Below are 18,428 nucleotides of genomic sequence, written 5' to 3' on the forward strand. Positions count from 1 at the left end.
TGGATTATTTTATAAATAAGTATGATTACAATGAATTGAATTCCAATTGGCTTGAATTGGACTTTATTATTTAAATGCCTTGAGATGACATTTGTTGTATTTGGCGATATATAAATAAAATAAAATAAAAAAGAATTTGATTTATGTCAGGAAGTGACTGCACTTCTGCAGCTTGTGAATGTGGACCAACAAAAACAATATTAAAATGAATTTTTATTAACAATAATCAAAACAAACATACTGACAGAAAATGATCTGATCTGATCTCTGATGATGGAGAAAATATTTAGGTTGTCTGTGGATGTGTGTGTGTGTGTGTGTGTAGACACCCTTTGTGAATATAATAAATATACGATCCTCAGACCACATTCAGTCTATTTGCAGTCAGTCTTTCAGCTATTGTCAGGTCGGTCTACATCATCCGTGCTGAAGCTGAATGGCTTATCATAGCCCATCAGATGATTGTAGTCATGTGGAATGAGGAACAGGTCTGGGTTTACCAGGAGCCCCACCTGACCAGCATAGAAGGTGGTGAACATCTTGCTGACGGCTGGGATCCTGACCTGACTCTGGTGGAACACGTACTTTTTCTCAGTCAGGAAGACACTGTAGGTGATGGCAGTGTATGTGTCTCTGTCTGGATTGTGGTACAGGCGGATCACATAGCCCTTTGTGATGACATGGAGCAGGACGGGGGTGAGGAAGGTGAAGAAGCCGATAAATCCACAGAAAGCAACCTGCATGACGAGGCTCTTCACTCCTAGTCCAGTTTTCAGGAGGATTTTTGGCATGAGGAAGAGGCTGGCCCCACTGGTGCTGTAAGAGAACATCTTCACTCCTGATCAAACACAAGATTGACAAAATACTGGTTACACATTAAAAGGTTACTCTTGAAAAAGAGTGAGTAAGCCCTGAGCAATGTGACTTAAATATCACATTATTAGAAAACTGTATCATCCCTCTAGAGACATTAATTCCAATTTGAAGGAGTGTGTTTTTCCTATAAACTATCAAAAACAAATACTAAGCCCGAACTCAAGTCTAAAAGTGACACAATGAAGGACACTTGGAGATTACTTTAGTTTTTGACCTAATCAATGCAATATTAATTTTATTTATTAAACAACTTATTTTCTGTGATAAATGCTACAGAATAATTACTTTCTGAATATGTTATATCAGATTGAACATCAGCTGTGTGGAACAGACATAAGCCAACACAGCGTACATGGAGCAAAGATAACTTCTGGGTCATGTTACTCGTCTCAGATGCATAAAAAATAACAAATAAGCTGTCATTATCCTTTTTGCATTTTTGTTCTAGGCATAAAATTGGAAAACGGACAACTTTTTTTTTCCAATTCAAGTTTGCATTTTGGTTTTGGAAAGTGGAGTGAGGGAACCAAGATGGCGGCATAGAAAGTGGTTGACTTTTTCTGAGCTCCGCACCACCGCACTGATATTTCATATATAACTCCGCCGAATTACATTTTCGCAACAATTTCCATGTCGTGCATTTTAATGAGTATTGATGAATATTTTTTGAGACACCAGGAAAAAATGCCACCAAAAGAAGGTAGAAAAATCGACCAAAACGAACAGACCAGATGCTACTGCTAGCTTACCTGACTTGCCCCCGGTGGAGGAAGAGCAACAGCCGCTGCTGACTAAGGATGCCCTTGACCCAGCGTTTCGCCAAACTATTCAGGAAATAACGGCGAACATAACCAGGGTGATTGATGAAAAGCTGTTGCCATTATCCCAAACGGTACAGGCCCACGCAGAGCAGGTGAAAAAGATCGAGGAGAGGACCACTGAGGCAGAGGATAGGATCGCTGCGGTCGAACACACCTCAGAGACAGAGGATGCGCGGGTCCGGGGGCTTGAAAACCAAATACAAAGCATGGCCGAACACATCGATGACCTCGAGAACAGAGGTAGGAGAAAAAATGTACGAGTTATTGGTTTACCAGAAGACGTGGAGGGGACTAACCCAACCAAGTTTTTCGCAAGCTGGATAACCGACCTGCTCAGGCTGGAGACGAAAGCCGGCCGCGTCAAAATTGAAAACCAGGAGCTAGCGTGCTCACCGCACGCTAGCTCCAAAGCCGGGACCGAACCAGCGACCAAGACCCGTCCTAATCAGGTTCCACAACTTTGTTGACAAACAGAGGGTGTTGGACGCTGCAAGACGCAAAGGGACCGTGAAGTACCAGGAATGGAACCAGGAATGGAACGGAATGGAACGGCGTTGCTGCTGCAACACCGCTGCAGCAGCAAAAGTGTAAGTTTAAATGTAGTCCTTTGCAATCACAATAATATTACAGGGAAACTGCTTGAATGGTAACCCATTCATTTATTTAATTTAGGTGCAATCCCGCAGGGGAGAAGTGCACTTGGCAGCAGCTTAAGATGAAATATAAAAACATTGTTCAAACAGGTGAGACCTCGGCATGGAGGTACCTCATTCTGATCATGTTTTACACTGTAAGGTAAATATTAAGTGGCTATTTGACTGTGCAGTTATTTTATTCCCAACATAATGCTGTTTTCACACACATAAACTATGTCTTCTCATCTATATCATGTTCTGTTAAATAATTAAGCCTATTTAAACTAACACAGACTTCTACTGAGCCAACAGAAAGAAGGCAGATGCCCGTAAAACGGGTGGTGCCCAGCACCGCCACCTCTAACGGAAGGGCAGTGGCTGAGGGAATCCACCCCCAGGACACGAGTGCCTTTATAAGATTCAAGATTCAAGATTCAAGAGGGTTTATTGTCATTCCAGCCATATACACAGTACACAGTGCAATGAAATAACGTTTCTCGAGAAGTTTTCAGTGCAACAAACAGTAACAACAAGAACAGCGCAACAATAAAGAACAGCTGGGACAACAGAGGTGATCAGATCAGTCTCTGAGCGTTGAGGAGTCGTATGGCCAGGGGGAAGAAGCTGTTTTGTAGTCTGGTGGTGACAGACCGTATGCTGCGGTACCTTCTGCCAGATGGGAGGGGTGAGAAAAGTCTATGTGAGGGGTGGGTGGGGTCTTTAAGAATCCTGGTTGCCTTGCGGATGCAGCGTGTGGTGTAGATGTCTGAGACGGAGGGAGAGTGGCTCCAATGACCTTTTCAGCCGTCCTCACCAAACGCTGAAGGTTTTTGCGGTCCAGTTGGGTGCAGTTACTGAACCAGGCGGTGATGCAGCTACCCAGGAGGCTCTCTATGGTCCCTCTGTAGAAGGTGGTGAGAATGGTGGGAGGGAGGTGGGCTCTCTCGAGCCTTCTCAGGAAGTGGAGACGCTGCTGGGCCTTCTTTACGGTGGAGCCGGTGTTGAGGGACCAGGTGAAGTTTTCCGCCAGATGGACACCAAGGAATTTGGTGTTTTCCACAATCTCCACCGGGGAGCCTTCGATGTGCAGAGGCTCGTGGTCCTTCTGTGCTCTGCAGAAGTCAACAACCATCTCTTTTGTTTTGTCCACATTCAGAGACAGGTTGTTGGCTTTGCACCAGGTGATCAGCTTTTCCACCTCCTCCCTGTATGATGACTCGTCATTCTTTTCGATGAGACCCACCACGGTCGTATCGTCAGCGAACTTGATTATGTGGTTCGAGTCGTGTAGTGCTGTGCAGTCGTGGGTTAGGAGTGTGAACAGCAGTGGACTGAGCACGCAGCCTTGAGGTGCCCCTGTGCTCAGTGTGGTGGTGTTGTTTCCGATCCGGACTGACTGGGGTCTCCCTGTAAGAAAGTCCAGGATCCAGTTGCAGAGGGTAGTGTTCAGGCCAAGCAAGCTCAGCTTCCTAGTCAGGTGCTGTGGGATGATAGTGTTGAATGCTGAACTGAAGTCTATGAACAGCATTCTGACGTAAGTGTCTTTTTTGTCCAGGTGGGTGAGTGCTAGGTGGAGGGTGGTGTTGATGGCGTCGTCGGTGGAGCGGTTGGCTCGGTACGCGAACTGCAGGGGGTCTAGGGTGGGAGGCAGATGGTTCTTGATGTGCTTCAGGATCAGCCTCTCAAAGCACTTCATGATGGTAGGGGTGAGTGCGATGGGGCGGTGGTCATTGAGGCATGACACAGGCGACTTCTTGGGCACAGGGACGATGGTGGTGGTTTTGAAGCACGAAGGGACGATGGCACTGCTCAGGCAGATGTTAAAGATGTCCGTGAAGACATCTGCCAGTTGGTCTGCACATCCCCTGAGCACACTCCCGGGAATGTTGTCTGGGCCAGCAGCCTTATATGGGTTGACTCTTTGCAGAGTCTTTCTCACTTCAGCTGTGGTCAGGCATAGCACTTGTTCGCCAGGAGGGGGGGTGTTCTTCCTTGCCACCACGTCATTCCTCATTCTCTGCATCAAAACGACTGTAGAACACGTTCAGCGCATCGGGCAGGGAGGCATCACTGTCACGGGCCGGTGTTGTTGTCCTGAAGTTAGTGATGGCTTGGATTCCCTGCCACAGCTGCCGTGTGTCTCCACTGTCTCTGAAGTGGCTGTGGATTTTCTGGGCATGCGCTCGCTTTGCATCCCTGATAGCCTGGGCCAGTGTTGCCCGCGCTCTGCTCAGGGTCTCCTTTTCTCCTGTTCTGAGTGCTGCGTCTCTGGCTCTCAGCAGTGCACGCACCTCAGCAGTCATCCATGGCTTCTGGTTAGAGCGCGTGGTGATGGATTTGATGACCGTGACGTCATCAGTGCACTTACTGATGAAACCAGTGACTGAAGCCGTGTACTCCTCTAGGTCAGTGGAGCCGTTGGTGGTTGCTGCTTCCCTAAACATTTGCCAGTCAGTGCACTCAAAACAGTCCTGGAGGGTAGAGATGGCTCCTTCCGGCCAGGTCTTTACCTGTTTGTTGACTGGTCTGGAGCGTCTGACCAGCGGTCTGTATGCTGGGATCAGCTTGACGGAGATGTGGTCAGAATATCCCAGGTGGGGGCGGGGCTCGGCACGATATGCACCGGGTATGGTGGTGTAAACAAGATCCAGCGTGTTCGCTCCTCTCGTTGCAAAATCCACATGTTGGTAGAATTTTGGAAGCACTGTTTTTAGATTTGCCTGATTGAAGTCTCCGGCGACAATAAGCAGTCCTTCTGGATGTTTGTTTTGGAGATCACTGATGGCCCCGTACAGTGCGGTTAGCGCTTCCTTAGCGTTAGCGCTGGGAGGAATGTACACAGCTACAATGTGCAGGGAGGAGATCTCTCTCGGTAAGTAGAATGGTCTATATCTCACGACCGCGTATTCCACCAGCGATGAACAGGACTTGGAGACTAGGACAGAGTTGTTGCACCAGTCCGTGTTGATGTAAACACACAGTCCCCCGCCTCGTGTCTTACCGCACAGCGGGTCTCTGTCGGCTCGATGCGAGGCTAGTCCGTCTTGCTGAATGGCCGCCTCTGGGACGCGGTCGCTGAGCCATGTTTCTGTGAAAACATACACACAGCAGTCCCTAGTGTCCCGTTGAGTAGTCCGTTGTAGTTTGATGTAGTCCAGTTTATTTTCAAGTGAGCGGACGTTAGAGAGCAGGATGGACGGGAGAGCCGGTCAGCTAGCATTAGCCATCAGCCTAGCACGGACACCGGCTCTCTTGCCCCTCTTCAGTCTTCTCTCACACCGCTTTCGGCGCCTCCTCACCCGGCCCTTGTCTTCAGGCGAGCTCGGGAATTTGCGAAGCAGGCTGGTAGACTGTAGCGCGTCCATTGTCTCTGTTGGTAATGCCGTTGGGCAGTGTTTAAGTCCCATAAGTAGACTCCGTTGGTAGACTTGTGATACTGCATCTGAGTGTTGCAGTTTAGCGGCCTCGAGTGCAGTTTGTAGATTTCAGACACATAACTTAATGATATAAATACAATAATACACTTAAATTACACTGTTTTACACAGTTTTTTCCTCTCGAGGGGTCGCTGCGAAAACGATCGCGCCGCCGCTTTATGGTTACCTAGGCAACCCTATAAAATATAATAGGCATATATATATATATATATATATATATATATATATATATATCTTTTTTAAGCCTATTCATACAAATATTTATTTGTCTTTTATGTCTTTTTTTTATTTTGTCACAACAAAATTCTGATGGTGCCACTCAAAAAGATAATTGTCTGTAAATGCAAAAACATCTATGCGCGGTCTGATAAACATCTAAGACGAATATTTATTTCTCTGCGCAATAATGCTGCACCTTCATCCACGGGATCGTTGTCAAAAGGACATGCCATGTTCGTGAAAAAAGTCATCTCCTCCCGTGCCTAATGGACTTCTAGAAGTAGAAGAACTCGCTCTGCTGACTGAATGAATGAGGAAATCAAATGTCGTGTGTGGCTGAAAGAGGGCGGAGACAGAAAGAAACTCAAGGTTACTTGAGGAAAACCTGGTCCCGACCAGGTTAGGTTCAGAGAGTCTGTTACTACGGTAACTGACCGAGAGGTTAAGTTACCTCTCTTTGTGAAACAGGCTAGAGATACCCCTCTTTCTCAGGGTTGAGTTACCTCCCTTTGTGAAACGGAAAACTCAGGGTTTCCCTCATTTCAGGGTTAATCAACTCAGTTTTCACTAAACCTGCTTCGTGAAACGGACCTCAGGAGCTTCTCATCTGTGTTGTCTTTTTTTGTGTGTCCAGCTGGGTTACAATCAGATACAGACTCTACATGAGGGGTGTGATACATCTGGGAGCTTAAATCTTTTCAGTAAAAAATCTTATGTCTTGTGATACGTTTAGGCTGTGCACTTGGAATATTAAGGGAAGCCACTCACCCATCAAAAGGAAAAAAATATTGTTATCACTGTGTGCTACCACCTGCCGACAGCCGCGCCTGTTACAGTGTTTGCTGCTCGGAAGCAGGGAAGTGCTCGGTCTGCACAGTCTACATAGCAGGCAGTGATACGAAGGGAGAGAAAATAGGGCCAAGCGATTGTGAGGTCTGACTTTTTCCTGGAGAACCATTTTGTGATGCAAATGTATTACTCTTTTGAACGCATATTGTTTTTGGTGGAGACATTTGCCAAATTATCTGACCTTGCGGTGGAAAGTATTGTCGTAGGAGGTGACTTTAATTGTCTTATGAATCCTTTGATGGACAGGTTTCCTTTAGGTGCTTTATCCCCATCAAAACAAATAATTGGTCTATGTGAGGACTTTGGATATGCAGACGTTTGGAGGACACTTCACCCTGCAGACAAAGAATTCACCTTTTTTTCTAATCCACACAAATGCTACACAAGAATTGACTACTTCTTTGCCCCAAAACAGTTTATAGAATCTGTTGTCCCCTGTTCAATTGGAAACATTATAATATCGGATCATACAGCAGTGTATATGAATGTTGCATTTAAGAGACTCTCTAAGAAACCCGTAAATTGGAGAATGGATTCTTAATTCTAAAAGATCATGAATTTATATCATATTTCACCACAGAATTGAGGTATTTCCTCACCACTAACTCCCCCTCTGTTAATAATCCATCTCTGCTGTGGGAGACCTCCAAGGCCAATGCCAGAGGGTTGATCATATCATATACTGCTACTAAAAGACGTGAAAATATGGAACAGCAAACTCTACTTAGAAGGAAGGTTAAAGTGACAGTTCGGAGTAGATTCACCCTAGGGTCATTTGAACCGTGACATCCAGCCAAGTAGCCCACCCGAAGTTTTTTCGATCTTGGCTGAACATCAGCTGAGTCACTGAGTTATCCCGAATAGCTTAGTACAAGCGCTAATGGAACCTGGCAGTATCTCCAAAATTACCACACTAAAATCACATGCCATGACACCAAACTTCTACAGTAGTACAAATATGGTCTGTACTCACAAAACGATGCTTTTTTAAGTTTGTACATAGTCCAGGAGTTTATTATTATCAACACAAGCCTAATAGCTTCTCTGCTGCTAAAGCTGCGTCGACGTCACTTCCTTGATCTGGAAGCTTCAAAGTAAGATGAGGGTTGATCTACTACTGTAGACAACAAAATATATGCTATATTCTACATGATTTTTTATGAATTGTTATGTTGTAGAGTTGTGAATTTATTTTATCAATGGAGAAATTGAGCAGCCTTGCTTTGTTGTCTACAGTAGTAGATCAACCCTCATCTTACTTTGAAGCTCCCAGATCAAGAAAGTGACGTCGACACAGCTTTAGCAGCAGAGGAGCTATTAGGCTTGTGTTGATAATATTAAACTCCTGGACTATGTACAAACTTCCAAATGCATCGTTTTGTGAGTACAGACCATATTTGTACTACTGTAGAAGTTTGGTGTCATGGCATGTGATTTTAGTGTGGTAATTTAGGAGATACTGCCTAGGTTCCATTAGCGCTTGTACTAAGCTATTCAGGATAACTCAGTAACTCAGCTGATGTTCAGCCAATATCGAAAAAACTTCGGGTGGGCTACTTGGCTGGATGTCATGGTTCAAATGACCCTAGGGTGAATCTACTCCGAACTATCACTTTAAGTAGATCGGAGAGGGAATATGTCAAGAAACCTACAGCAGCTAAATTGAAGGAAATTATTGTTATTCGCTCTACATTAGACTCTGTAGAACAAAAAAGGCGGGGGGAAAATTAGTATATGTAAAACAAAGATTATTTGAACATGGGGACAAGCCGGGAGATATCTAGCCAATTTGACAAAAAAGCGAAGGGCCTCTCAAATTATTGAGTCAACTTTAGATGGGATGGGGACTTGCTCCTCTGACTCTAAACTTATTAATGAAACTTTTAGAAATTTCTATACGAAACTGTATCAGTCGGAACAGGTTTCCGATGCTAAAACACTAATGGAAACTTTCTTCTCTGAACTGGATCTCCCAACTATATCACAAGATTAAAAGTCTGAATTAAATGCCCCCATCTCTGCGGCTGACCTGCGCGAGGCCGTTCAATCCCTTCAAACAGGAAAAGCACCAGGCAGTGATGGTCTTAGTAGTGAGTTCTATAAAGAATTTCAGTCTTTTATAAGAGCCTCTGATTTACGGTGCGTTCACACCAAACGCGATGCGAGCGATCGCACCGCCTTCATCGCGCGATCGTTGCCGCAGGTGTAAATTAAATTCCATCGCCTCAAACACCTCTTTCGCGCGAGTAAAAAACGAGTGAATAGCTCAAGGGGCTATCCATGGCTGATCGCGTCCTTGTACCTGCTGTGGCAGTCCGAGATTCGTCTGAAACGCACACGCCGTCGTGTCTGGATCAGTGACATCATCCGGTGGTGCATTCAGCTCGGATAATTTCATTGCCTTCTCCAGGAGTTGCGTCTGGATGACGGCCGCCTCCAGCGGCACCCCAGGCCCACCAGGACCCAGCCCGACGACCCGCTCGGGAGGACCGGCGCCTGCAGCCGGCGTCCCGCCGAGAGATCACGGCACCGATCCTCCCGAGCAGGCCACCAAACTGGGTCCCGGCGAGCCCGAAACACCCCTGGAAGCGGCCACGGGAGGATCGGTGCCGTGATCTCTCGGCGGGACGCCGGCTGCAGGCGCTCCGCAGCTGGGCCGCGGCTCCGTTTCAGCTGCGGGGCGCCTGTGGTTGGTGTCCTGCCGAGAGATCGCGGCGCCGGTCCTCCCGAGCGGGTCGTCGGGCTGGGTCCTGGTGGGCCTGGGGTGCCGCTGGAGGCGGCCGTCATCCAGACGGAACTCCTGGAGAAGGCGGTGATTTAATTTTTTTATTTTATTTAGTCAGGGACCATGTGCAAAGTACATTAATTACAAAGTAAAGAGATGACCTGCACCAGATTGTAGGCTAGTTTAGAAGCCAATTTCCATCTGCAGTCCCATCTGCATGTCACAGACACGACTCCATTTCAGCTGCGGAGCGCCTGTCCATCTGTCTCCACGTCACTGTCGTCCAGGATCTCAACGCTGATAGGCTGTCTGACGCGACCATTTCGCCAAAGTTGGATTTTTTGAACTCGCGCGGATCGCATATTTTCACTCGCGCGGCGGCGGCCACCGCATCACCTCGCATCTCCTCACCGCTCCTCACCGCTCCTCACCGCTCCTCAACGCCCCACCCCACCCCACCGCGCCTCATCGCGCCGCCGGCTCGAATCCGCGTCTAATCGCGTCTTTGCATTGACTTTGTATGTAATCGCGTCGCCCGACCGCGTTTGGTGTGAACGCACCGTTATATGTTTAACCACTCCTTTGAATGTGGCACCCTTCCACCATCATTACGGGAGGCAAATATCTCACCGATTCTTAAAAAAGGGAAATGCCCTGAAGATTGCGCCTCGTACAGGCCAATGTCGCTTTTCAATGTGGATTTAGACAAAGCTAGACGCTTTGAAGGTCTTTTACCAATCATAGTAAAGGAGGATCAAACTGGCTTCATTAAGGGCCGTAAATCTTATAACAACATTAGGAGATTGCTAAATGTCATTCAGCTATCTGAACGGCATGAAATAGACAGCCTTGTGATGCTGAATCTCACTTTTGAAAATGAATATTCTCCCACGCTTGTACTGTGCTCAAATGCTTCCCATCTTATTCAATCATAAAATAGTGAAAAAAAACTGTATGGTTGGTTTAGTTCTTTTATCTGGAGTAAACGTCAACCACGGATCAGGATGTCAGTGTTGCAGTTATGTCCATAATGGAATCGTATCAACAATCATTAAAATCGAAGCTCCCATAATCGAAATCGAATCAAATCGTGAGGTACCCTTGTTGGAACACCCCTACTAAGCAGGAGCTCATTATTGACATGACATGCTCCACTTATGCCAATGTTACTGAATGTAATGTGGTGAGCATTGTAATACTTCACAACAGATTCATTTAGTGAAAGAAGAGAAAGCCAACATTTCATTGATCAGGAGTTGCCGTGTGTAATTCCTTAAATAAAATTCTGATATATTTGAAAGATAGAAATGATTGACCTCGAACAGCACTGCCCAGGCTGCCAGAGTAAATGAGGTTTTCGTGCTCGGAGTGGGGCATCGTTGAGAGACATCGGCTGGTTGGACACTCAGACAGCACCTACTCGGAAAAAAAACAGATGGAAAACAAACAATAGAAGTTTGCATTGATAGGTTTCTTTTTTTTCCCCCATAAGCTTTCAAACAACAAGAACAATCAATCAATCCTTTGACCTCATCCAAGCCAAAACAGTACCCTTGACCCCACTTATATGATATGTTTGTGTAAAAAGACATTGTGGTCAATACTGGTGCCGAAAGTATCGGTGTTTGCAAGTCTTGTTCTTCACTGACAATTGGCAAAGAATGAATTGGTGCATCACCAACTAATATGGGAAAAACGCATATCCTCAAATACAAATGAGTCTGTCATATTGGAACAATGCTTAATAACTTTTACATGTTGAGTTTACTTGTAGCACATAAATGACATCCAGCTTGTAATTTTTGTTCTATAGATGTTTTAAATCAGTTGCTGTCTTCTTCATATATCTGACAGAACTCTACACAGTAATCTACAATGAACTGAATTCCAATTGGCTTGAATTGGACTATACTATTTAAGTGCCTTGAGATGACATTTGTGGTATTTGGCGCTATATAAATAAAACTGAATTGAATAATCACATTTTCCAATGTACAATGAAAAATGTTCCGTTTGTGTCCAAATCTGAGTTACAGTATGATTGAGGCAGTCATACCAATCTTTCTTACTCCTTCCTCTGCTTCTCATTTTAATCCACTTTCTTTTAAATTTGATATAAACCTATCTTCCTATTTCCTCCCATGACATTTGCAATCTTTCCTTCATTTTCTGCCTTTAATGTGCTCTTAATTTCTGTCCATCTTAAGTTGATAACTAGGTTGACTAATACACTTTTAGTTGCCTACTTTGCACTTCTGCCATTCCATCTCCTTTAAATCCATACTGAGCTAGTACCTGTAAAAAGCTCACTGTGGGCCCCATCACATCAACAGCTGATTCTGCTGATTCACGATCAGAATAGTTGATCTGCTGTCTGAATAACTGATGTAAGCGGGTCAGTGATGAACTTGAATCTGAACAAATGATTGATCTTCATGATTGTGTCTTCAACCCATTGAACAGTAACATAAGCATTCCTTCCGTGTATACTGAAAGTCCATCATTAACCCTCTTACCTACTTTAATGTCTAACTCTGGTTAGTGAATGTTGCCCAATCATTGATTGAAATATTCCTGTACTGTATAAGAGTTAAAAACAAAGTCCTTACAATAAGGACAACAATATTAATAGTAATTATAATAATGTCAAATGTACTGAGTAGGGATGGGCATTTAAATGATTTTTTTAGGTCGAGTAATCAAGCCAATTAAAGTCTATTAGTAGTGACATCATCATTAAACTAACATGAATCACCAAAGCAATTATTGTTCTTGTTGTTTGCTGTCACACGAGCATTTAGCTACAACAAAAGCTGTAATTTTTCCGTCCTCATGGCGCTGGTAGAACCATAGTAAACTAGCTTCATCCTGCATAATGTGCATTCGTCTTTGTTGTCGCGCTTCGCTCGTTTCATTGTCGTTGGCGACATCTGCTCCTGTCTGTGGCTTCCGTTATAGTTGCAGACTCACGCAGAAACAGTGCCGCAAATTTATTTAAATCTTTTTTATTTATTTAAAACAGGGACAATGCACAAAAGCATTAAAGGGATAGTTCGCCTCTTTTGACATGAAGCTGTATGACATCCCATATTAGCAATATCATTTATGAACATTTTCTTACCCCCTGCTGCGTCCTGTGAGCCGAGTTCCAGCCTCGTTTTGGCGTCCACGAAGGTAGTCCGGCTAGTTGGCTGGGGCTTAAAAAATAAAGCGTTTTGCTTCTCAAAACAATATGCATTCAAAAGAGTAATACATTTGCATCACAAAATCGTTCTCGATGAAAAAGTCAGACCTCACATTGCTTGGCGCTATTTTTGCCTCCCTTGATATCAATGCGTCAAGCCACCTAGCGATAGCTGCACCTGTTACGGTGTTTGCTGCTCGGAAGCAGGGGAGTGCTCGGTCTGCTCTTCGGTCTGCACAGTTTACATTGGACGCATTGATATCAAGGGAGACAAAAACAGCGCCAAGCGATTGTGAGGTCTGACTTTTTCCTGGAGAACGATTTTGTGATGCAAATGTATTACTCTGTTGAACGCATATTGTTTTGAGAAGCAAAACGCTTTATTTTTTAAACCCCAGCCAACTAGCCGGACTACCTTCGTGGACCCCAAAACTCAGCTGGAACTCTGCTCACAGGACGCAGCAGGGGGTAAGAAAATGTTCATAAATGATATTGCTAATATGGGATGTCATACAGCTTCATGTCAAAAGAGGCGAACTATCCCTTTAATCTTGAGAGAAGAGATGCCTTGTGCCAGGTTGTAGCAACATTTGCTAATTTCCACCTGTAGTCCCTGGGCACGTAAGGTAAGAACAAATTAAGATTGTAAAATATGACGGATAAAAGTAATATGCAGAGCATAATATTTTAAAAATAGACAAAATACACTGGCAAAAAAGAGAAAGGAAAACAGGGGCACCAAAATCATGAAGTGCACAGTAGGGATCAACAGCACGTCCTCTCTCTTACTCTCATCACACATTCACACACAAGCAGCGCTTTGATAAGCATGAGAATGTGTGCGGATTTATACGTGAGATCATTTCTGTGGGAAGGACATTCCACTGACTTAAGGCCAAAGAAGAAGAACTGAGTTCTGCGCTGAGGAATGCTGCACTCACCCCTCCTAACAGACTTTTTCAGGGGGAGCATCAGCATTGTAAATCATTTTATGGACTAAACAGACATTTGAATGTATAATCAAATTTTCAAAACTAAAACAAAATATTAGTGTGTAATAAGACAAGTCTCCTCCTGCAACTAAACAAAATCTTAAAAAAAAAAGTAGTCGGACATGTGCGCCGTTCCAACTGGTTAGTGATGCACATCCCTCATACTGAGGAATCAGGGAGTATCCATGGCTGTATTGCTGTGCTGGTAATGGCACTGTTGATATAATGCTGACTTCATTTATTTTTATATGCGTTACTCTCTGATTTCTAATCCAACCAAAGCTTTAATTGCACCTTTTGTTGGATGATCATTTTTGTGTCCTTGTATGTTTGTTCAGTGGTAGCATTTCTGCCATCTATACCTGTAATGATAATGTTTAAGATGTTTTAACTTAACCCGTTTTAAGTCTCAGGCCCCATCCACACGTAGCCGGGTATCTGCTAAAACAAATATATTTTTCTACGTTTGGACCTGTCATCCACATGAAAACGCATAAAAACGCATCGTAAACGAATGTTTTTAAAAACTCCGGGCAAAGTGAAGATTTTTGAAAACTCCGTTTATGCAGCTGCGTGTAGACAGAGATAACCGGAGTTTTGCGTTTTCGAACGTCACAATATGCGCCAAAACAACAACAAATCTGCTTTAAAGTCTAAAGTGCGACCTTTGTTTACTGAAGAAGCATGGATGTCTTCAGAACTGTGGTGGTTATTATTGTGCAGGCGCTGTTTACTGCCTTGATTTTACACGCCCGAGTCGTACTCCCAGAGGAATGGCGTGACAATTTCGCATGTCCCGGTGTCCTCACTCCTGTCGCTGTCGGAATTATTACGTCCTCATATCGAGGGGCAGTCCACTGTCATGCGATCACCTGTCAGTGTGCTCAAAAAAGTTGCGTGCACACTTTATTATTTAGCTGACGACGGCAGATTACGCAAAACAGCAAATGCATTTGGGTTGTCAAGACAGGTGAAAACGCAGATGTTCGGTTATGTGTGGAAGGTGTTTTTTTTTCGAAAACGAGGTAATGTGGATACAGATTATTTTATAAACGGAGGGGGGGAAACATTCGGTTTTAAAAATACCCGGCTACGTGTGTATATAGCCTCAGAGCCTGGTGAATGAATGCACTTTCATTTGGCTAAAATTCGATTCAATTCATTTTTATTTATATAGCGCCAAATACAACAAATGTCATCTCAAGGCACTTAGATAGTAAGTCCAATTCAAGCCAATTGGAATTCAATTAATTAATAATAATCATAATTCATAAAATAATCCAATTCGTTCATATAGAGCCAATTCAAAAACAATTTCCTAGCTAAGAAAACCAACAGATTACACTGAAAACTTTTTGTTTTTCGGTCCAATCTCCCGGCCTGAGCGGCGTGCCTGAGGCGACTGTGGAGAGAAACGACTCCCTTTTAACAGGAAGAAACCTCTGGCAGAACCAGACTCAGGAAGGGTGGCCATCCGCCTCCACCAGCTGGGGTTTGAGAAGACAGAAAGGGGGGGGGGCCGCGGCGGTGGCGGCACTGTAACACCATTCAAAGGATATCTCTCTCGATCGATCTCGATCTGCTGCTGAACTACATGGATGTACATCCAGAAAGTCCCATCATCTGCTATGAACTGGCTCTAAGAGGCCACTTTGCACATGCAAATTGTTTGTATGTGTTGGGCCCATGTAATCCTGCTGTCCTCTCAACAAACCACACTCTTTCTAATATTTTAATATTAGAACTTTAATTTAACCTCATCAAATCTTTTTTTCTAGTCAAAAGTCCGGTTTTCAGTCTCGTCATGTGAAAGTGTTGAGGCCACAGGTGAGGCAGTTTTCATGCATCAGTTCAGCTCGATTCACGTCCGAGCTTCATTTAAAATGAGCACAAAACAGCGCGTGCCAACTGTGAACATTAAACCGGACTAATTGTTGTTGTTCAGCGGCCTGAGCCCGCAGCGATCAGTCTGCTGGAGTTACATACCTGCTTTAGGATGGGGAACGACCTTCTATCAGCATGACACGTGAGCTGGTGCCCGCTTACTCTTGTAAAGCACGAGACGTAAAGCTGCGTTGCATGGCGCGCGACCATGAAGCGACTGTTACCGACTGAGGAACGACAGGTGGCACAAGCCCCCAATACACGCAGGGCATTTACAGAAAACATCTTTTTTTGGTTGCGACCCCGACTCTCTATAAGTCGCGAGCTTCTGCTACACAGGAAGTTCTAGCTCTAGTTCTGGTTCTCTCTCGCTCTCTTTCTTTTTCGGTTTTTTTTTATGGCGGTTGGCACACAACTTATGGAAGCATTACCGCCACCAACTGGTAAGGAGTGCGGATCACATGACAACTACCCAAGTCTGGCAAAAATGATGGAATCACCGGTCTCGGAGGATGTTCATTCAGTTGTTTCATTTTGTAGAAAAAAAGCAGATCACAGACATGACACCAAACTAAAGTAATTTCAAATGGCAACTTTCTGGCTTTAAGAAACACTAAAAGAAATCAAGGAAAAAAATTGTGGCAGTCAGTAACGGTTACTTTTTTAGACCAAGCAGTGGGAAAAAAATATGTAATCACTCAATTCTGAGGAAAAAAATGATGGAATCATGAAAAACAAAAGAACGCTCCAACACATCAGTAGTATTTTGTTGCACCACCTCTGGCTTTTCTAACAGCTTGCAGTCTCTTGAGGCCTTAATGGACTTAATGAGTCACAAACAGTACTCTTCATCAATCTGGCTCCAACTTTCTCTGATTGCTGTTGCCAGATCAGCTTTGCAGGTTGGAGCCTTGTCATGGACCATTTTCTTCAACTTCCACCAAAGATTTGCAATTGGATTAAGATCTGGACTATTTGCAGGCCATGACATTATGACCTTATGTGTCTTTTTTCAAGGAATGTTTTCACAGTTTTTGCTCTATGGCAAGATGCATTATCATCTTGAAAAATGATTTCATCATCCCCAAACATCCTTTCAATTGATGGGATACGAAAAATGTCCAAAATATCAACGTAAACTTGTGCATTTATTGAAGATGTAATGACAGCCATCTCCCCAGTGCCTTTACCTGACATGCAGCCCCATAGCCTATCATCAATGACTGTGGAAATTTGCATGTTCTCTTCAGGCAGTCATCTTTATAAATCTCATTGGAACGGCACCAAACAAAAGTTCCAGCATCATCACCTTGCCCAATGCAGATTCAAGATTCATCACTGAATATGACTTTCATCCAGTCATCCACAGTCCACGATTGCTTTTCCTTAGCCCATTGTAACCTTGTTTTTTTCTGTTTTGGTATTAATGATGGCTTTTGTTTAGCTTCTCTGTACGTAAATCCCATTTCCTTTAGGCGGTTTCTTACAGTTCGGTCACAGACGTTGACTCCAGTTTCCTCCCATTCGTTCCTCATTTGTTTTGTTGTGCATTTTCGGTTTTTGAGACAGAATGCTTTAAGTTTTCTGTCTTGACGCTTTGATGTCTTCCTTGGTCTACCAGTATGTTTGCCTTTAACAACCTTCCCATGTTGTTTGTATTTGGTCCAGATTTTAGACACAGCTGACTGTGAACAACCAACATCTTTTGCAACATTGCGTGATGATTTACCCTCTTTTAAGAGTTTGATAATCCTCTCCTTTGTTTCAATTGACATCTCTGATTCATGTCAGTCCACTTGGTGCAACAGCTCTCCTTCTTCTTCTTCTTCTTCTTGGGTTATTATGGCAGTCGGCAGCTTAACGGAAAAGGTGCATTACCGCCACCTGCTGGACTGGGGTGTGGATGCAAGAGAGCCTACTCTAATGCTAGACTGGGGGGATAAAAAATAAAAAATAAATCAACTTAAAAATAAATAAATACTAAATAAATAAAAACAATAAAATAAAATAAAGCAACAGCTCTCCAAGGTGTGATCACTCCTTTGTAGATGCAGACTAACGAGCAGATCTAATTTGATGCAAGTGTTAGTTTTGGGGATGAAAATTTACAGGGTGAATCCATAATTTTTTCCTCAGAATTGAGTGATTCCATATTTTTTTCCCTCTGCTTGGTCTAAAAAAGTAACTGTTACTGACTGCCACAATTTTTTCTTGATTTCTTTTAGTGTTTCTTAAAGCCAGAAAGTTTAGTTTTGTGTCATGTCTGTGATCTGCTTTTTTTCTACAAAATGAAACAACTGAATGAACATCCTCCGAGGCCGGTGATTCCATCATTTTTGCCAGGGGTTGTACATATAGAATAGAATAGAATAGAAACATACTTGATTCATCCCCCAATGGGGGAAATTCAAATTAGTCAAGTAGTTCAAAAAAATTATTAATATTTACAATGATTGTATATTAACAACAACAATAATACAATAATAAACAATTCTAATAAAAAATACTAATAATAATAATAATAATAAATGACTAAATAAAATAAAAAAATAAAAAAATCATCAATCAATTTGAGAAGAACTCAGCAGTCCCTGTTAAAAAGCCTTCTGGCTGTGGGAACAAAGGACCTCCTGAAGCTCTCAGTCCTGCAGCCTCTCACTGCAGCTGCTCCTCTGTCCTGCAGGATGCTGTGGAGAGGATGTTTATTATTCTCCATCACAGAATCTAACTTCCTCCTCATCCGTTTCTCCACCACAGCACTGAGAGGGTCCAGCCTTCTGCCTACAACAAAACCAGCCTTTTTCAC

General features: G+C 43.7%; 1 protein-coding gene across 1 annotated transcript; it reads right to left on the reverse strand.

The window, feature by feature from the left end:
- Positions 1-200: 200 nt before the first annotated feature.
- Positions 201-15,996, reverse strand: tmem70 (transmembrane protein 70). The gene is made up of 3 exons (XM_075484229.1): positions 15,725-15,996; positions 10,879-10,978; positions 201-838 (listed from the first exon to the last, which is right to left on the reverse strand). The coding sequence occupies exons 1-3, from the start codon at positions 15,905-15,907 to the stop codon at positions 393-395; spliced, it is 729 nt and encodes a 242-aa protein (XP_075340344.1). The 5' UTR covers positions 15,908-15,996; the 3' UTR covers positions 201-392.
- Positions 15,997-18,428: the final 2,432 nt, after the last annotated feature.

This window comes from Odontesthes bonariensis, chromosome 14 (genome assembly GCF_027942865.1).
Source record: "Odontesthes bonariensis isolate fOdoBon6 chromosome 14, fOdoBon6.hap1, whole genome shotgun sequence".
Lineage (NCBI taxonomy): Eukaryota > Metazoa > Chordata > Actinopteri > Atheriniformes > Atherinopsidae > Odontesthes > Odontesthes bonariensis.

Coding starts and splice junctions, on each gene's coding strand:
- tmem70 (XM_075484229.1), bottom strand. CDS start 15,907: ATGTTTTCTGTAAATGCCCTGCGTGTATTGGGGGCTTGTGCCACCTGT. Junction 10,979..15,724: donor CGTTCCCCATCCTAAAGCAG/GTATGTAACTCC, acceptor TTTTCCGAGTAG/GTGCTGTCTGAGTGTCCAAC. Junction 839..10,878: donor CCTGGGCAGTGCTGTTCGAG/GTCAATCATTTC, acceptor GTGTTTGATCAG/GAGTGAAGATGTTCTCTTAC.